The sequence below is a fragment of the Manis pentadactyla genome, chromosome 3 (genome assembly GCF_030020395.1).
Source record: "Manis pentadactyla isolate mManPen7 chromosome 3, mManPen7.hap1, whole genome shotgun sequence".
Lineage (NCBI taxonomy): Eukaryota > Metazoa > Chordata > Mammalia > Pholidota > Manidae > Manis > Manis pentadactyla.
The window spans coordinates 130636756-130651664 of record NC_080021.1 but is presented as its reverse complement, the minus strand read 5'-3'; the positions used below and the strand labels follow the sequence as shown (position 1 = coordinate 130651664).

At 54.3% G+C, this 14909-nt stretch overlaps 1 protein-coding gene across 8 annotated transcripts in view; it reads left to right on the top strand.

Moving 5' to 3' along the window:
• Positions 1 to 14909, top strand: part of LOC118919314 (vasoactive intestinal polypeptide receptor 2-like) — a 71658-nt gene that overhangs the window by 22830 nt on the left and 33919 nt on the right. For 7 of the 8 annotated variants that reach the window (XM_057498449.1, XM_057498448.1, XM_057498447.1 and 4 more), the window contains one exon: positions 1377 to 1474. In XM_057498449.1, coding sequence (XP_057354432.1) covers positions 1377 to 1474 — 98 coding nt within the window. Of the gene's footprint in view, positions 1 to 744; positions 1119 to 1376; positions 1475 to 14909 lie in introns of those variants that run through there. The other variant, XM_057498454.1, reaches the window with a different exon arrangement.

Here is a 14909-nt window from a genome sequence, read left to right as displayed (position 1 = left end):
AGAAAACAGTGGGGGGTCTCCACAAAGTGGGGGGAGGACCTGCAGAGTAGATAGGCTCCCAGGTAATGAAGGCCCCATGGAGTCAGGGTTGGGGAGAGACTCACTCAGAGGGTAGAGAGGGGGACCCACTCTCCTGAGTCCTAAAGCTGTGGCCTCCCCCACGTCCTCCCAGACCCCCCAGCTCCCCGAGGCCCTCCAACCTCCCTGACCTGCTCCCACTGCCCTGGCCCTCTCCTTTGCTGCCTCACACATTTCTAGGAAGCTCACCTCCTCCTCTGCCTTCAGGGATATCCAGGGGTGTGAAGCCAGATGGGATGAAGAACTGGGGAAGCTGGACTTCACAGGATGAAGCCCATTGAAGTGTCTTCTTCAGACTAGTGTTTGGACGTATTCATGAGGTCTGCCTGCCCAGCACCCACTCCAGCCAGTCCACAGAGCTCAGGGTTCAGGCAGATGAGGAGCCCACTGCCAGGGACTGAGATGGGCTCTCGCTTGTCAGCTGTGTGATGGGGGCAAGAGGCCCAACTTCTCCCAGCCTCGAGTTTGCTGTCCATAAAGTGAGGTCACCTGCAGGGCCAGGACTCCATGAGTGGTGCAGATAGGGAGCCCCCCTGCTGGATATGGGGGCTTGGGGTGGCCCTGGGCACTGCTGAGACCACTTCACCCCACCTCCTGTCCTGAAGGCCCGCTTTTCAAGCCAGGATGTGCTCATGTGGCCAACCTCTCCATAGGAGCGGCCTTTGCTCTGGGTTTTGCCTGATGACTCCATGAGCAAGTGAACAGGTAGCCTGCATGATGCAGAGGAAATAGGGATTTCTGAGTCGAAAAACCTGTCCTGCTGCTCGGCCGATACAGAACCACGGGCATCACTGAGCCCCAGAGCTTGTTTCCCCGCCTGCACAACAAGGACAGTAATGCTACAGAAGAGACCGTGCTGTGGGCGCACATGCCGTTCCGCAAGCCCCGGGCTTATGGGGCAGGGATGTTAACCACAGGGAGCTTCTCCCTGGTCTGAGACCCCCAAGCCCACCCCAGATGTGGCCCAGGCCCCCAGGCCCACGTGTATTTCACCCATGACCACCCGGCCCTCTACGTGGTCACCGTCCTGCCACTCTCAGGTAAGTAGGGGAACATCTGTTCTTGGGCTTCACAAAGGGCTTGGATTAGTTAGGGGCAACTTTTGATGGTAAGACCAAAACTGACTTTATTGCATGCAGCTCACATCTAACCTCCACAATGTTCTCCCACAGCACTAGGGACCCCGTGGTGCCTGCCCCATGCACTCTAAGGCTACTGGCTCTGAGGCCCCCTGCCCGGCCCCGGCCTGCAGTCCCTCACACTTCACCGCAGAGCAAACAGTCCAACTTTTCTTCTAGGAAACATAAGCAAGAACTGCACAAGTGATGGGTGGTCGAAGATGTTTCCAGATTTCATAGATGCGTGCGGCTTCCACGACCCTGAAGATGAGAGCAAGGTAAGGGCCGGCACGCTGCCCGAACTTCCCGCCTGTGCGCTTAGTGGCCCTGCGGGGTTATGCGGGCTCGCCTCTGAGGCCAGGGCTACTGTTCAGTGGCCAGAAAGGCCACGCCCGTTTCAGGTCTGCTGCCTGGCCTCTGGGAGTTTCTGATAGTTCCATGGTTTTGGAGGCAGGAAAGGCTTTCTCCTCACCTGCTGTCCAGGGCTCTCCTGCTGAAGTGAGCTTTAATGAGCGCCCTTCCTGCCGGGGTGTTTCTCCATCCCTGGTAGGGTTTTGCCACAAGACGGGCTATCGAGAAGCTGCATGGTAGTTTCCTTGGTCCTGAGGTGGCAGCAGGAGACTGGACCAGCTGGAGCGTCTTTGCAAACCTGGAAGTGGAGTGTGCCTGGCTTGCGGTACCCAGGCCCAGGCTGGCTGCCAGTGACTCATCGCAGGCCACGCTGGGGACTTGGCCTGCACTGGTGTGGCCCCTCAAGGGCCCTGTCTGCTGGCGCAGTTTAAGGAGGCTGTGGAGGGTGTGCTGGTGAGCCATTTGTCCAAGAGCCCAGTCATTTAAATGATGCATGCACTCCAGCTCTGCTAAACTGCCCCAGCCTGTCTGTATACTTACTCAGCTGCAGCCTGCATTGTTGATCTTTCCTGCACGCTTACCCCAATAACTGTGGTTTTATTATGTTTCCACCAGCAAACCAGAACACTGCCTCCCCTTGAGCTGCATTTGTTTACCCCACAGCGCTGTGTGGAACACGGGCACCTCATACACCTTTGGATGGGGTGCATTTCAAACACGTGTTCCCCAAGTGTACAGTGTGTGGGATGTGCATGAGGCCCTTTAAAAAGCCTCAGGGAATCCTAGCTACCCACCCACCCTGGGTCCCACCGCCTCTGGATCCCACCATCCCTGGGTCCCTCGGTCCCTGGGTCCCTCTGTCCTGCCACCTAATGAGACCATCAGTGATGCTGACGTGGGACCAGTTCTCCCCAGGACTGACCCACCGTCCCGTGCTCCTGCTCTCCAAAGGGCTGACCTTGTTCTCCTCACTAAGGGTTATCACTTAAAGCCATTTCTTTTCCAACCAAGTTATTAAACCGCAGAAAAGGAAGTACCATACATTTTAGCCAATATCCTATTTGGAAGCTAAGACCCCTGACCTCTGGCCAAGAGTCAGTGAAGATGATGGTGGTGGTGTGGCCTACATTGCTGATCAGTTACCGATATTATAGATTAATTACCCATGTCATCTCAAGTGGTCTTGTTCTGTTGCGGTCTGATTGCCAGCATTGCATATATGTAAGGAACACAGTGTGATGTTTTTTACACATATACACTTAACACTGTGAAAAGACTCCCTCAATCAAACTAATTATCAGTCATCTCATATTCATCAAATACATTCACCTTTTTCTGGTGAGACATAGAACTTAGCTTATACCTGAAAGCATGCACTTTGACCAATGTCACACATTTCCCCACCCCCTGTCTCATTTAATCTTAGTGACAACCCACTTTACAGACAGAAACTAAGGTTTAGAGAAATGGCGTGACTGGTCAGAGGCCCCAGGCTGGTGAGCAGAGCTGTGGCTGGGCCTCCTCTGACCCCTCGCTCCCCCCACTGTAGTAGTGGCAGTGATGGGTGTGGAACATAGCTGGGCAGGCGGCCAGGCCCGGGGTCCATGCTGATGCCTCCTGGGAAATATGGAGCTGCCACCCTGACAGTCCTTCCAGGCAGTTGGGACAGAGCCAGGCTGATTGCTGGGACCTGGGCCTGGGCATACAGTGCATGCCAGGCTGCTGTGTCTAGAGCCCGTCGAGCGAGGGTTGGGTGGTAAGACAGTTCCAATGCTCCAGATGGGGGCATCTGGTCAGACTCTGGGCTGTGGGAGGTGAGTCCTCAGACCTCATTAGACACCCAGTTCTGCTGGCAGACTCCTAGGAAAGGGAATTTCTTTTTAAGCCTTGCAGTGTGAGTATCACAGGATCCAAACCTCCTTTGCTCACTGCTGTTTCCGTTATGCATAATCATGCAAACCATTTTTTCTGGGTTGAATGTGTCAACTTTCTCATTCGGCACTAAGTCGTCTTCGTCGCAAGCAGAGGCTGTGGGTGGCACCTGCGGCCTATGTGCACCTGGGCCTCTGGAATTATAGGAACAGCATGGGAATTTGCGCAGCTAGACTCCACTCCACATGTCCCAAAAGACACCAGCTGTGATTCACCACCCTTGGCCAAGCTTTGAACCAGAGGAACTTAGATCAGCAGAAGAGCTCCTAGCACTTCACTGAAATGTGACACATTTAGGACCGAAGGCCGTGGAAACGCCCCACCAACTGCCCCTCCTCCCCACCTGTTCTCCAGCCTCCTGACCCTTCCCACTGTGACTGCCTTCCCCCGCAGCCATCTCATCTGGCTCCAGTGGAACATAACCCGCTGTGTTTGACACACCCCTCGGGCTGTCCTGTGCGCCGGGTTGGAGCTTGGCCCATGGGCGTTCTGTATTTACTGCACCCCGCAGGTAATGCCCCACCGGGAGGGGAGGCTGCTGAGTCTCCTTTGGGCAATGAATGCCGGTGTTGGACAGCCCTCAACAGTGGGACCTACGGCTCAGCAGACATACATTTAACTTCCCTCAACCCATCCCAGCTACAAGGTGGGGGATAAATTCCCCCGCTTCATGTCGTTGCTCTAAACCGAGTGCACAGCCCAAAATCAGAGACCTATTCAGCCAGTCTGAATTCAGAACATGTTTCATTGGAAGATACAAGAGTGTTCCAAGCCCCAGGCTGGCCCCGAACTGTGGGTGAGCTCTTTAATATGGCTTTATAACAATAAGACTCTAACTATATAGAACCAGCCCCAGATATACTTCTGAGGCTTCAGGACATGGGTATGGGGTGGAAAGTACAGCATGCTGAGGCCTCACCAGCAGCGTTTACCTGGAGATGGGCTCTGGTCCCCAAGAGGGGCGGGCCAATTCATCCCAAGATGACTGTGTCTCGGAGGTCCCACTGCTCTGACTGACCTTAGGTTACAAAGGCCCAGTGGGGTCTGGCAGGGCCGCGATGTGGGAGGGCACCTAGGGCCAGCGGCCAACACGTCAGTGCTGACTCACTTTGGGAGTCGCACCCGACTGCTTCTCCTTCTCCCTGGATTCCCCTGGTCATGCTGTAGGGGACCTTCCAGGAGACCTGGAGACCCTAATGGGCCCACTTGGTGCTTGGAAAGGCCTGTGACCAAATCCAGCCTGCGGGAGGCACAGAGTGTCAGTAATTTTCTGATGCTTTTTGTCCAGCTTGAGGCTTGTTCTTCTTAATTAAACATTTCAGAGATTCTGCAGAGATAAGGACAGCATATTCCCTGCTAACAGATTAGAAAGTCAAAATATTTGCATGTGTGAAAGCTTGGAAATGATGGCCCAAAACCAAAGCAGGAGGCTCCCCTCCCTGGCTGCAGCTTCCGCTGTCTGAATATTTGAACACTTGGTCACTCAGGGAATCAGTTCAAAGACGAGGACCCCCTGCCAGCTGTCCCTGCACCCCGGGCTGAGGGGAGGGACGCAGCCTGGTGAAGATGGGGCTCCCCACTTCCTCTCAGTACCGTCTCGTTGGCGCTCACTCTTCCCGGATTTGCTGAGATTTTTTACTGGATTTCCTGCTCTCACGCGGCCAAGCTCTGCCTGGGTGTTGTGTGTGATCTTTGTTTCACAGTTAATTAAATTCAGTAAAAAAATCAGCCTCCACTAAAGCCGCAGGCTTGCTGCATCGGGTGAGGAAACTGAAGATGCAGTTGAGTGAGGAGGGGGAGTGGCTGAAGGAGACCCAGAGGGCCTCCAGCCAGAGGGGAGCTGATGCCCAAAGCTGCTACTCCCCGAAGGAGACCGCAGGAGGCCGGGGAGTCATAAGGGTTGGGGCGGCGCCTGGCCCTTGATTCTCTGGGTCTTACAAGTCACAGTGAAGCCCTGAAGCCTGCAGGGCTGGCCTCAGGACCCTGTCACCACACCCGGCTTCCCAGTCCCGTCCCTCTGGCCAAACCCACCTGCAGGTGTGCGTGCCCTGGCTGAGGAGCACTTCATCTTAGGCCTTTTACCTTTTAATCACTGCATAAAGAGTTAATCCCATTATGAGGATTTAAGGGCCCCTCCTCCCCCAGGCCCTGGGGGCCCCACAGCCACCTTCGCTCCTCTGCCCCCAGGTCCCAGCCTGCTGAGGCTTCAGGGAAGGCAGGCGGGATAGAGACCATGAGACCCTCTCAGCTGCCCCCACCCCTACATGGGAGCGTGGGGGTGCCCTACACCGAAGAGGTTGCCCTGGCATCATATTCTCAGCCTCAGCAGGACAGCCCAGTACTGGTCCTTCCCCCTACCAGCTGACCCCCAGACCTGGGGCTCCCCGAACAGAGCTCCCTGCCACAGCCCATCAGGTGGACCCTGGTCACCTGATATTTTTCTGCATCAAAGGCTGTCTCGAGGCTCCAGGTGAGGGCAGTGTGTTGGCCGGGCTCCCTGCCCTGGTCCTCACCTGCTGCCCAGTGTCCCCACCTGTCTGATTTCCCAGGGATGCTGGGAGTGGGTGAAACATGAAAATGCCTAGAAGTTTAGCTGCCAGGATGAGTCCTGTGGGACCCGGTGGTGTACTTTCTCCTGAGCACCAGGAGTCTTCCAGAAGAGTCTGCAAGGGCCTTGGGCTGAGCCCTCTTGGGGGCATCTCAGTCACCCCACACTACTCTGCAGCTTAGGCTGCTCCCCAGCCTGCCCCACCGATGGCCAGCTGCCCTGACACACTGGTGTCCCAGTGGACAGTCAAGACTGTGCACCTCACCTGTCCTGCGTCATGGGTTTGCTACCATGGCTCTTAAGTAAACAGCACTTCTGCTAAATTTAGCCCAAGCTGTTGGCGCCCAGCCTTCCATGGGTCAAGTGGACACATTTCTTCCGTATTATGCCATATCCCTAAAAATATCTGTCCCTCCTCTCACCTTCAGACGCTGCAGTAGCTCTCTCCCTCTGACCCCGATGCCACCTCCCCGCATTCCCCATCCCACAGCAGAGACCACGGCATCTGATCTGTGGTGCCTCTGTGCCGGGCACCCTTTGGCACCTTGCTCGGCCCCACAGACCCTGTCAGGATGTGCTGTCAGCCAGTGCACAGTGGAGGGGGACCCTGAAGATGGCACGTGGGCGCTTCACCACAGGCCCGAGTATGCCAGCTGGCCCAAGAGGCCTGGAGCACTACTCTCTGTGTTTGCTTCCGATTTGGTGATTCAGTTCAGCTTCCGAACACGCACCAGGAGCACAGTCTTTGCTTCATTTCATGTCCAGTGGTGGGAGGAAGCTTCCCCTCATGGTTGCCTGGGGCACCTGAGTGATGTGCTTGCTGCAGCCAGCAGAGGTGGGCAGCTCACCAAGCCATAGGCAGGCTCTGGGGCAGGGGCAGTAGGGCAAGCACAGCCAAGACCAGCTCCGGGATTTGGAGAGGATGCGGCCAGAGCTACACAGAACACTGCCCGCGGCGACAGAGCCCAGCGCAAGGAAACAGCTGGCTCGTCCAGGCAGAAATCTACCCAGAAGCAGAAACGTGATTCAGAAGATCTACAGGACAAGCGATTGCATCCAGGAAGGTTCCCGCCAGAAGGGAGATGGAGGCACAGAAATCAGAGGCCAGTATGATCCAGAATTAGGAGCCAAGGAGTGCGCCCCATGGGAACATTCAACTCAGTGCTGATCTGTGGGTCAAAGGGAAGATAAAGAACAGGCCAGCACTGGGAAGGGGAGCTGGGGAGTGGTCCACTGGCAGCAGAGCATGGGGGCGGGATGCCCAGCCGTGGGCTGCCCTGCAGACCTCTGGGGGCCTGCACTGATGAGAGAAGCCCCCCGCTTCTCAGTAAGGGACGGCTTGTCACAGGGCTGGCTGGACCCAGAGCTGTAGGGCTGAGCCGCGCCAGGCTGGTCTTGGCCCAGCGTGGTGCTCTTGGGAGGCGCTGGGCTCCGTGATGCCCCCTTTCACTGGCTTATCCTTGAGCCACCTTGGAGGATAGACAGACATTGGGGCCCAAGCAGCTGGCAGTCTGGTGCTGGACATGAGGCTGCCCTGGGGCCCTCGAGGTGGGGGCAGGAAGACTGGCTCTGAGGCAGGTTGGGGAACAAACCAGCCATTCACTGGCTAATCCTGCCATTTCTCCGCGTGACCCACTGTCTCCAGGACTAAAAGTTCGTGGTCCTGAGGAATAATTGAAGAAAGGATGGAAATGAGCAGTATTTGTGGAGCACTGCTGAGGTCTGTGGAAGTTGTAGGAAAAACAAGGTGACGCTCTGAACAGTTACCCCCTGACCGTCGCCTTAGTGTGGCAGGAATGGGACGGGGCACAGAGAGGCTGTCAGCCAGGAAGGCTGCCTCACTGCCGGGGCCTCCTTTTACTGGCCTTGTATTTACTATTTTCTCAAAAATAAGCACATAGTACTTCAATCTTCAAATAAAATCAGATCTTAAGTCCAAAAACCCTCTAAAATTTATGCCAAGTGTGTCAAAGCTTTCCTCAGCTGCACTTGCCTTTAGCCCTGGGCTCTGTCAGGACAACGATGAGACAGCTCACACCCTCTTCTCTGCACAGTTTTAAACCCACCTTGAAGTGACCCACTTCAAGTGCACAGTAGCACTGGGCACCCCGGGTGGCTCGAGCTCCAGCAAGGTTTGGCCCTGTGAGCGCAGGCACATGGGTGTGCTGCTCACTGGTGCTTCTGGCCTCCTCAGCTGCGAGGCTGCATTTCCCTGGGGCAAGGGTTTCCTCTGTGTAACCTCAGTGCTGTTACCAAATTTGGGACATTTAACATTTTTGTGATGCTTTTATCTAATCTGCTGTCTGTGTTCCAGGTTCACCTGCTGCCTCACACTGTCGTGGGGGCATCTTTCCCTGGAAAGGCCACATGTCACTCTGCATGGTCAGCTGTTCAGTCCCTAACAATCTGGAACATTCCATAGTCTTTCTCTGTCTTTCACGAGATCGTTTTTCTGAAGCATACAGTCCCATGGCTTCATGGAAGGGCTGTCTGTCAGGCTTTGTCTGGTGTTCCTCCTGAAGAGATTGGGGTTCTCTGCCAGCTCACTTCAAGTAAAGGTAGAGACACTCGGTGCTGAAGCAAATGGTCCCAGTCCCAGGTTTTCTGTATCACAAACCCTGTGCTCAGACTGGGTCCTGGTGGGGTAAAATTGCCCGAAATATCTATGGCTCTTTGTTTTCTCAGAAATGTCATATTTGGACTTTAAAAGAAAATCAGTTTTTCCTCTAACCCTTCCACACCAACAAAGGAACGTTCCTTGTGGTTTCTTAAAAAAAAGTGTGGCTTTGCGAGCCCCTCATGAAGTCTGGGGACCATGTCCTGTGGGGCAACAGCCCCTGAGACACACCCACCCGCAGCCTCCTTTCTAAAACATCACCCAGGCAGCCACACAGGCTGCCAAATTGCATTGCTGTCATTTCAGCAGAATCAATCACAGTGCGGTGTGCATGGGAATCAGCCCTGTTTGGAATCATGGGTGATCCCAGCCGCCGCTTTTCCTGTGGATGCATCTCTGCACCTTCCTCAGGAGAGCCTGGCCTCTCTAGAGGGTGAGGCCCAGGGACTGAAGCCTGGCCTGTGTGTGGCTTGCACCTAGGGCAGGTCCTGGCAGGTGAGTGCTGGGCTCCCTGACCCGCCGTGTCCCCAGGAGCCTACCTCCACCTGCGCCCAGCTCCTGTCAGTGACTCCGAACATGAAGCAGCCAAGAGTTGGCTGCATTCCTGGCTGGGGCCTGCCATGCCTCTGAGCACCCTGGACAAGCCCGCATGGAATGAGGGAGGAGCAGGGCCTCTGGGGTGTGGGCCCTGCCCCGTAGTCCCCCGCTGTCCCCATGATGCTCCAGGGAAGCAGGAAAGCAATGCGGGGCCCTGGGCCTGCTCTGAGCTACGTTTTGAAGTAGAACTGATGCCACAGAAGCTTGAGAAGTATTTCTTAACCCCAGTAGGAGGACTTGGGTCATTGGGTTAATAGCTTTTAAAGTCTCTTTCATTATAAAAATTGTTTTCATCATAAAATCAAATCAAGTAATATAAGTTACTTATTGAACATTTACAAAGCTCTTTACATGGATTTTTTTATTTCATCTGACATAAGTCTGTGAGATAAGGCACTTTTATTATCATTGCTTTACAGCTGGGGTAACAGAGGCAGAAAGGAAAACACAGCCTCACCGTTAATGGAATTTAAGCCACAGGCCTGAGACCGGCCCTCCCAGCTATGCTGTGTGCAGCGGGCGGATCCGGCTCAGACAGGGCCCCGCGCCCGGCTCGGCATGGAGCCTCTCAGGCCGCCTGCCGTCTACTGTTCTGTGGCAGGGGTCTGCGGAGGTCTCCAGCCATCTCCGAAACAGGGCTGTTTGCTTCCTTACTGCTGAGTTTCTGAGGCCTCTGCTCGCAGGTAACAAAGAGCAGCTTGGACCAGCTGCTTGGGCCCCTCCTTACCAAGGGCAGGTGTTTGCAGGCGTGTTCTCCCATCTGCTCGTCCTCTCGGCAGGGTCCCTCACTGAGTGAAAGCCTTTAATTTGATGGCATCCAGCTGATGGATTCTTCCTTTCCTGGTGGCACCTTGCTGTTGTGTCTAAAGGCACCGCCATCCCGGGGTCAGCTGGGTCTCCCATGCTGTCTCCTAGGGTCTTGCGGTTCTGCACTTCACAGTTAAGTCTGCCGTCCTCTTTGAGTTATTTTTGCAAAGCACCTAAGGCGTGCGCCCAGACCCCATTCCTGCATGTGGACATCCAGTTGCTCAGCACCGTTTGCTGGAGAGACTGTCCTTCCTCTTCTGAGTCGCCTCTGCCCTTTGCCAAACACCAGGGACTCTGCTTGCAGGGCTCCTTCCGGGCACAGTGCCCTGCCCCATGGCATATCTGTCCTTCACCAACACAGCACAGAGCCCTACCACCCACCTTGGGAGCCACAACTCTGTGCCGCTGGCCCAAGCTGTAGGCAGCTGCCTGCCCTCTCTTGAAGACCCAAAAAGAGGGGTAGATTTTTCAGTCTGTTCCACCTTTTACAAGTTCTTAGGATAGAGGATGACTTCCAAGCTCCTTACAGTCAGAACTAACCAACTCTGCTTAAAGAAAAAAACTGAAAGAGAAGAGAAGCTGGTGTCTCACAGGATCCAGTTCCAGTTGACTGCGGCTCAGCCCTGTGGCTTCACACTTCCTGGGCTCAGGCCCGGGTATGGGGGCACAGCGGTAACACCCACCTGCTCCCCTCACGAGGCCTTCTGGAGCAGCAGGAGGTGCGCCCGTGTGTTGGGTCCTGAGTATTGTTAGTCTCCTGCACACAACTGGTGAGGCTAGGTGGGTCTTCAAGATATTTTGCTGATAACTTGCAAGAGGAGGAATTCAACCTGTTCACATTTTCATGACACGCTGCATGAGCTCAGTCCTGCATCCTGACAGGGCTCCTCAGCTTTATGTCTGGGGAAGGGCTTTGGGGCCGGCCGTGTCCTCAGGAAATACCTGGGCCTCCTACCGCATTTCCCAAGGAAACAGGCAGTGGTTTCCAACAGCCTCTAAAACATTTGCCTTAACACAGAGCCTCAGCCTTCCACGTTTTCAGGAGAGAGCAGGTACCTCCTTACCTGAGCAGTCTGAGAGGTGCCTTGTTGGGCGGTGGGTCCTGGCACCCAACATCCTGTTGCAGCGCCACTCAGGAGCTACCAGAAGGCAGTGGCCCGATCTGGGCACACGGCAGGAGGTCAGCAGCACGGTCCCCTACAGGGGAGCCACGGGGGAGGCCTGAAACCTGAGGAGGGAGCCCCCTGGCACTGCCCTGGGGCAGGGAGTCAGGAGAAGCAAAGGTCACTCAGTACTCACATCGCCTCTGTGCGGAGCCTGGACGTCCTGCCCTCTGGCCAGCGTCTCCCTGAGCTTCCTGACCACTAGCCCCTCCCTGGCCTTCACCCACCAAGGGTCCCCGAGGTCTGCACCACATGCCTCTCCCACTCCTGCTTCTGTCTCCACCATTTGGGCTGAATTCTGTTAGCAGCAATGTTAGCACTTACTCGTTCATTTTGGACTGTGCCCTGAGGACAGGGGCCCGGGCCTTCTCCTTCAGCTGGGACCCCCTCTGAGACAGAGGCTGTCTGAGAAGTCCGGGTCTGTCCCTCAGCACTGGTGTGAAGTGGCGTTGGTAATGGCTGGACTGTCCCTGCTGGGAGCACTCGGGGAGTGAGCCGACATGATGCACAGGCAGAAGACTCAGCAGATTCTCACACCAGCTGAAGGCAGAGCCGGGCTCAACCAGAGCTTTCTGAGACCCTGCTGGGCTGAGTCATGGATCTCTGGTTTAGCCAAGGGACTTTTAACTTCTTAAAATTAAAATCCACAGTGAGAAATGCATTTTGCCCTGTGACCAACACCAACAGTTCAAATACCACATTTTCTGTGCCACCCTTCTTTAGATGGTGGTTGTTACCATTACTTTGATTGCCTAACCCACTAACAGTGCCCTCTGCCTTTGCTGCTCCAGGGCACACATCCGTTCATGAGAAGCTGGAGCTGGGAGAGGTTTAGGCGTCTGCTTGTCCCACATGCTTGGGCTGAAGAAGCAGCCCGCAGGGACAAGCTGGCAGGAGGGGGCCCGCAGGCCTCTCTCTGGGACAACTGTCGACCCCGGGCAGGATGCCAACAGAGGCCTGGCCCACACGGGGTTTCCCCATCCAACTCAAGTGACTTAGTGGACCATCCCTCCCCCTTGCTGCCCACCACGTGGCTTAGCAGCCATGCCGGCTTCTGGAAGTGCTGGAAAGTGGAAGTGTTCCCAGGCCGTTCGCCTTACATCCTGCTTTGGTGACAATGGCCACACACCATGAAGTCCCTTTACAAGTAAATCAAAGTCTCCAACTTGTGACCATAGCACGTGTCTCTGTGGGAGCATCACATCTGGTAAAATCTCATGTCAACAGGAACCTTGACACACTTGCGTCTGCAGGGGACCTGGGTCCCCTTGTCCCGTGGAATCTCGGCCCCTTGTCACACTACCTACAGTGTCGTGGTGACCCCTCAGGACCCAGTTAGCGTCTGCAGCCCTTGCTGTGTGAGCAGACAGCGTGCCGGGGTTGCCCCCCACCTTGGGCCCTGGGAGTGAACACCTCCTCGGCTGGGAGCCCCTCCGGCACCTTACCCCTCCCACATGATGCTGCCGCTGCCCAGGGAGCATCCCGTGGGGCCTGACACTTACTCAGTTTGGGGACTTGCTTTAAGAAAAAGAATACAACATTAAAAATACAAAATTCATATGAACGCAAATTTTTATTCAGGATAGAAAGTGAAATTCCAGGTTATGGAGTACGGGACTCTGAGGGCCTCTTCCCATTAGACCTTCAGGTGGAAATGCCGCCTGCCCCAAAGCTCCCTGCACTCACAGGGTCCCTGAACCCTCGCCCTCATCAGCTCATGATCCGTCCTTCCTAGACTCCTGAGGAAACTGAGGCCTGGTGCAGTCCGGGACCCGGCCCCTGCCTTTTAGCCAGCATCTTGTTTTGGGCTCTTTGTTCCTACCACACTTGCAGCCAGAATTCATGCCTTGGGTGAGTCACATAGTTTAAGAATAGGAAATGCATTACATCTGTTTTCTGGAAGAAAGAACCAGGCCAGGCACGCCGCCTGATGGATCCACTGTGGCTCAGCCACCTGGCCTACTGGCTTGGTGGGTCACTTGCTCAGCGACGGCAGGGTTTGAATCATCTAGAGGCTTTCCTTGGGACAGCAGCACCTCATCCACATGCTGGCAGGGCCCTGCTGCCCCCGGCTCCCGTCCATGGCCAGAGAGTACAATTCGCAAGAGGGGAGGGTGCTGCGCCAGCCTGGCCCCATCAGTCTTGGGAAAACCTGGAGGTGTGCGAGTATCAGGGTCCAAGAGATGTTGCATTCCTGAGATAGGGACCAGCATTTAAATTGTGCTGGAGGAGTGCCTTGTCTCCAGGCAAAGTGACAGCAGCTGCAGCACAGACACAAGCAGGCCTTCGCTCTGCACGAGGCTCAGCACCTTTTAGTGATTTCAGGCTCGCCCGCTGGCAGGGACTTGAAAACTGCACTGGGGTCGGAAATAGGGTCTGTTCCCCATTATTCAGATTTTTCTCCTGCCTGGGCAGATGCTTCTGCTTCCCCATTTCAGGCCCAGAATGCTCCTCTTAGGTTCTTTCCAGCCTTTTACCGTTGTGGGGCTGCCAGATGAGTCCTGATCATACTCGTGTGGTGGCTTCATGGATTGTCTCCACTGCCTTCTCTTTTCCAGGAATGAAACACTCCTTCCTTATCCACAGGTCACAGTTTAGCTTTCATTTCCCATGGGGAAAAACCTCTTTTCCATGTTTTTTGTGTCTGTTATATTGACCCATACATAAAAAAGTATCCTGTGGGTTTATTAGAAATCTGACCACTAATTCCCTATTTTGCAAACCTTTGTTGAGCACTTACTACATGCCAGCACTGCCAGGGCATTTCTGATATACATCAGCAAATAAAAAACCACAAGCCCGTGTCCCCCTGAAGCATCTACCTTTTTGTGCTTTTATCATTGCCTCCTTCTTGCTTTACTTGGCTTGTTTTATTATTTTTCTGGCTTCTTTAGTTGAGTGTTTTTTTGAAAAATTTATTTACAAAGGTATTTAAGGCTATGATTGTGTCTCTGATTATAATTGTGACACGTTTATTTTTAAATTTCCTGTTTTTTAATTCTTCAAGTGAATTTACTGTTTTTCTAGTTTTAATTTTATTCTTTAAGAGTTTATTTAGGAAATAAGTTGGATATTCATCACTTGCATGGCTTTTTCAGTTTTACAGGCATTGTATCATATCCTATGAACTTTAAAGACGTAGGACTTTATATTTGACTGTCTGTGTCTGTTCTGCCTGCATGTGCTCTTTTTTCTACCAGCGAATCATTCATTCACCCAACAAGTATTCAATGATTCCCTGCTATGCGCTGGGCACCGTAACTCTGCTCTTTGTGGCTGCTTTTCATGCACAACGAATGCCAATTTACCAGCGCTTCAGTCTGAGTCTAAAGTTAGGGGGGAAAACCCTTCCCACCTACTCCCGTGTGACCAGTCTTTCTAATACGTAAGGTTGCTTCTTGCTGGCTGACCTCTGACAAGGAGGAGTTCTGGGCCTTGGGTCAAAGTTGAGTGGGGGTAGGTCTGATCTCTAAGAGCATCTGGGAATCATCAAGAATAAAATGCAGTTTTCACAGCAAAGATCAGGCCAAGGGTCTCAGAGACCCTCAGAACCAAGCATTTACTCTGAAGGCCCCTTTCTGAGGGGCCCAGGCAGAGGGCCTAACAGGAGCCCCCAGGAAGGAAGCCAGGGTGGAGGCAGAATCTGGGAAGGTTCTGGAGTCTAGAGACAGAGGCTGCGTAGACCCTCTGTGCAGCCC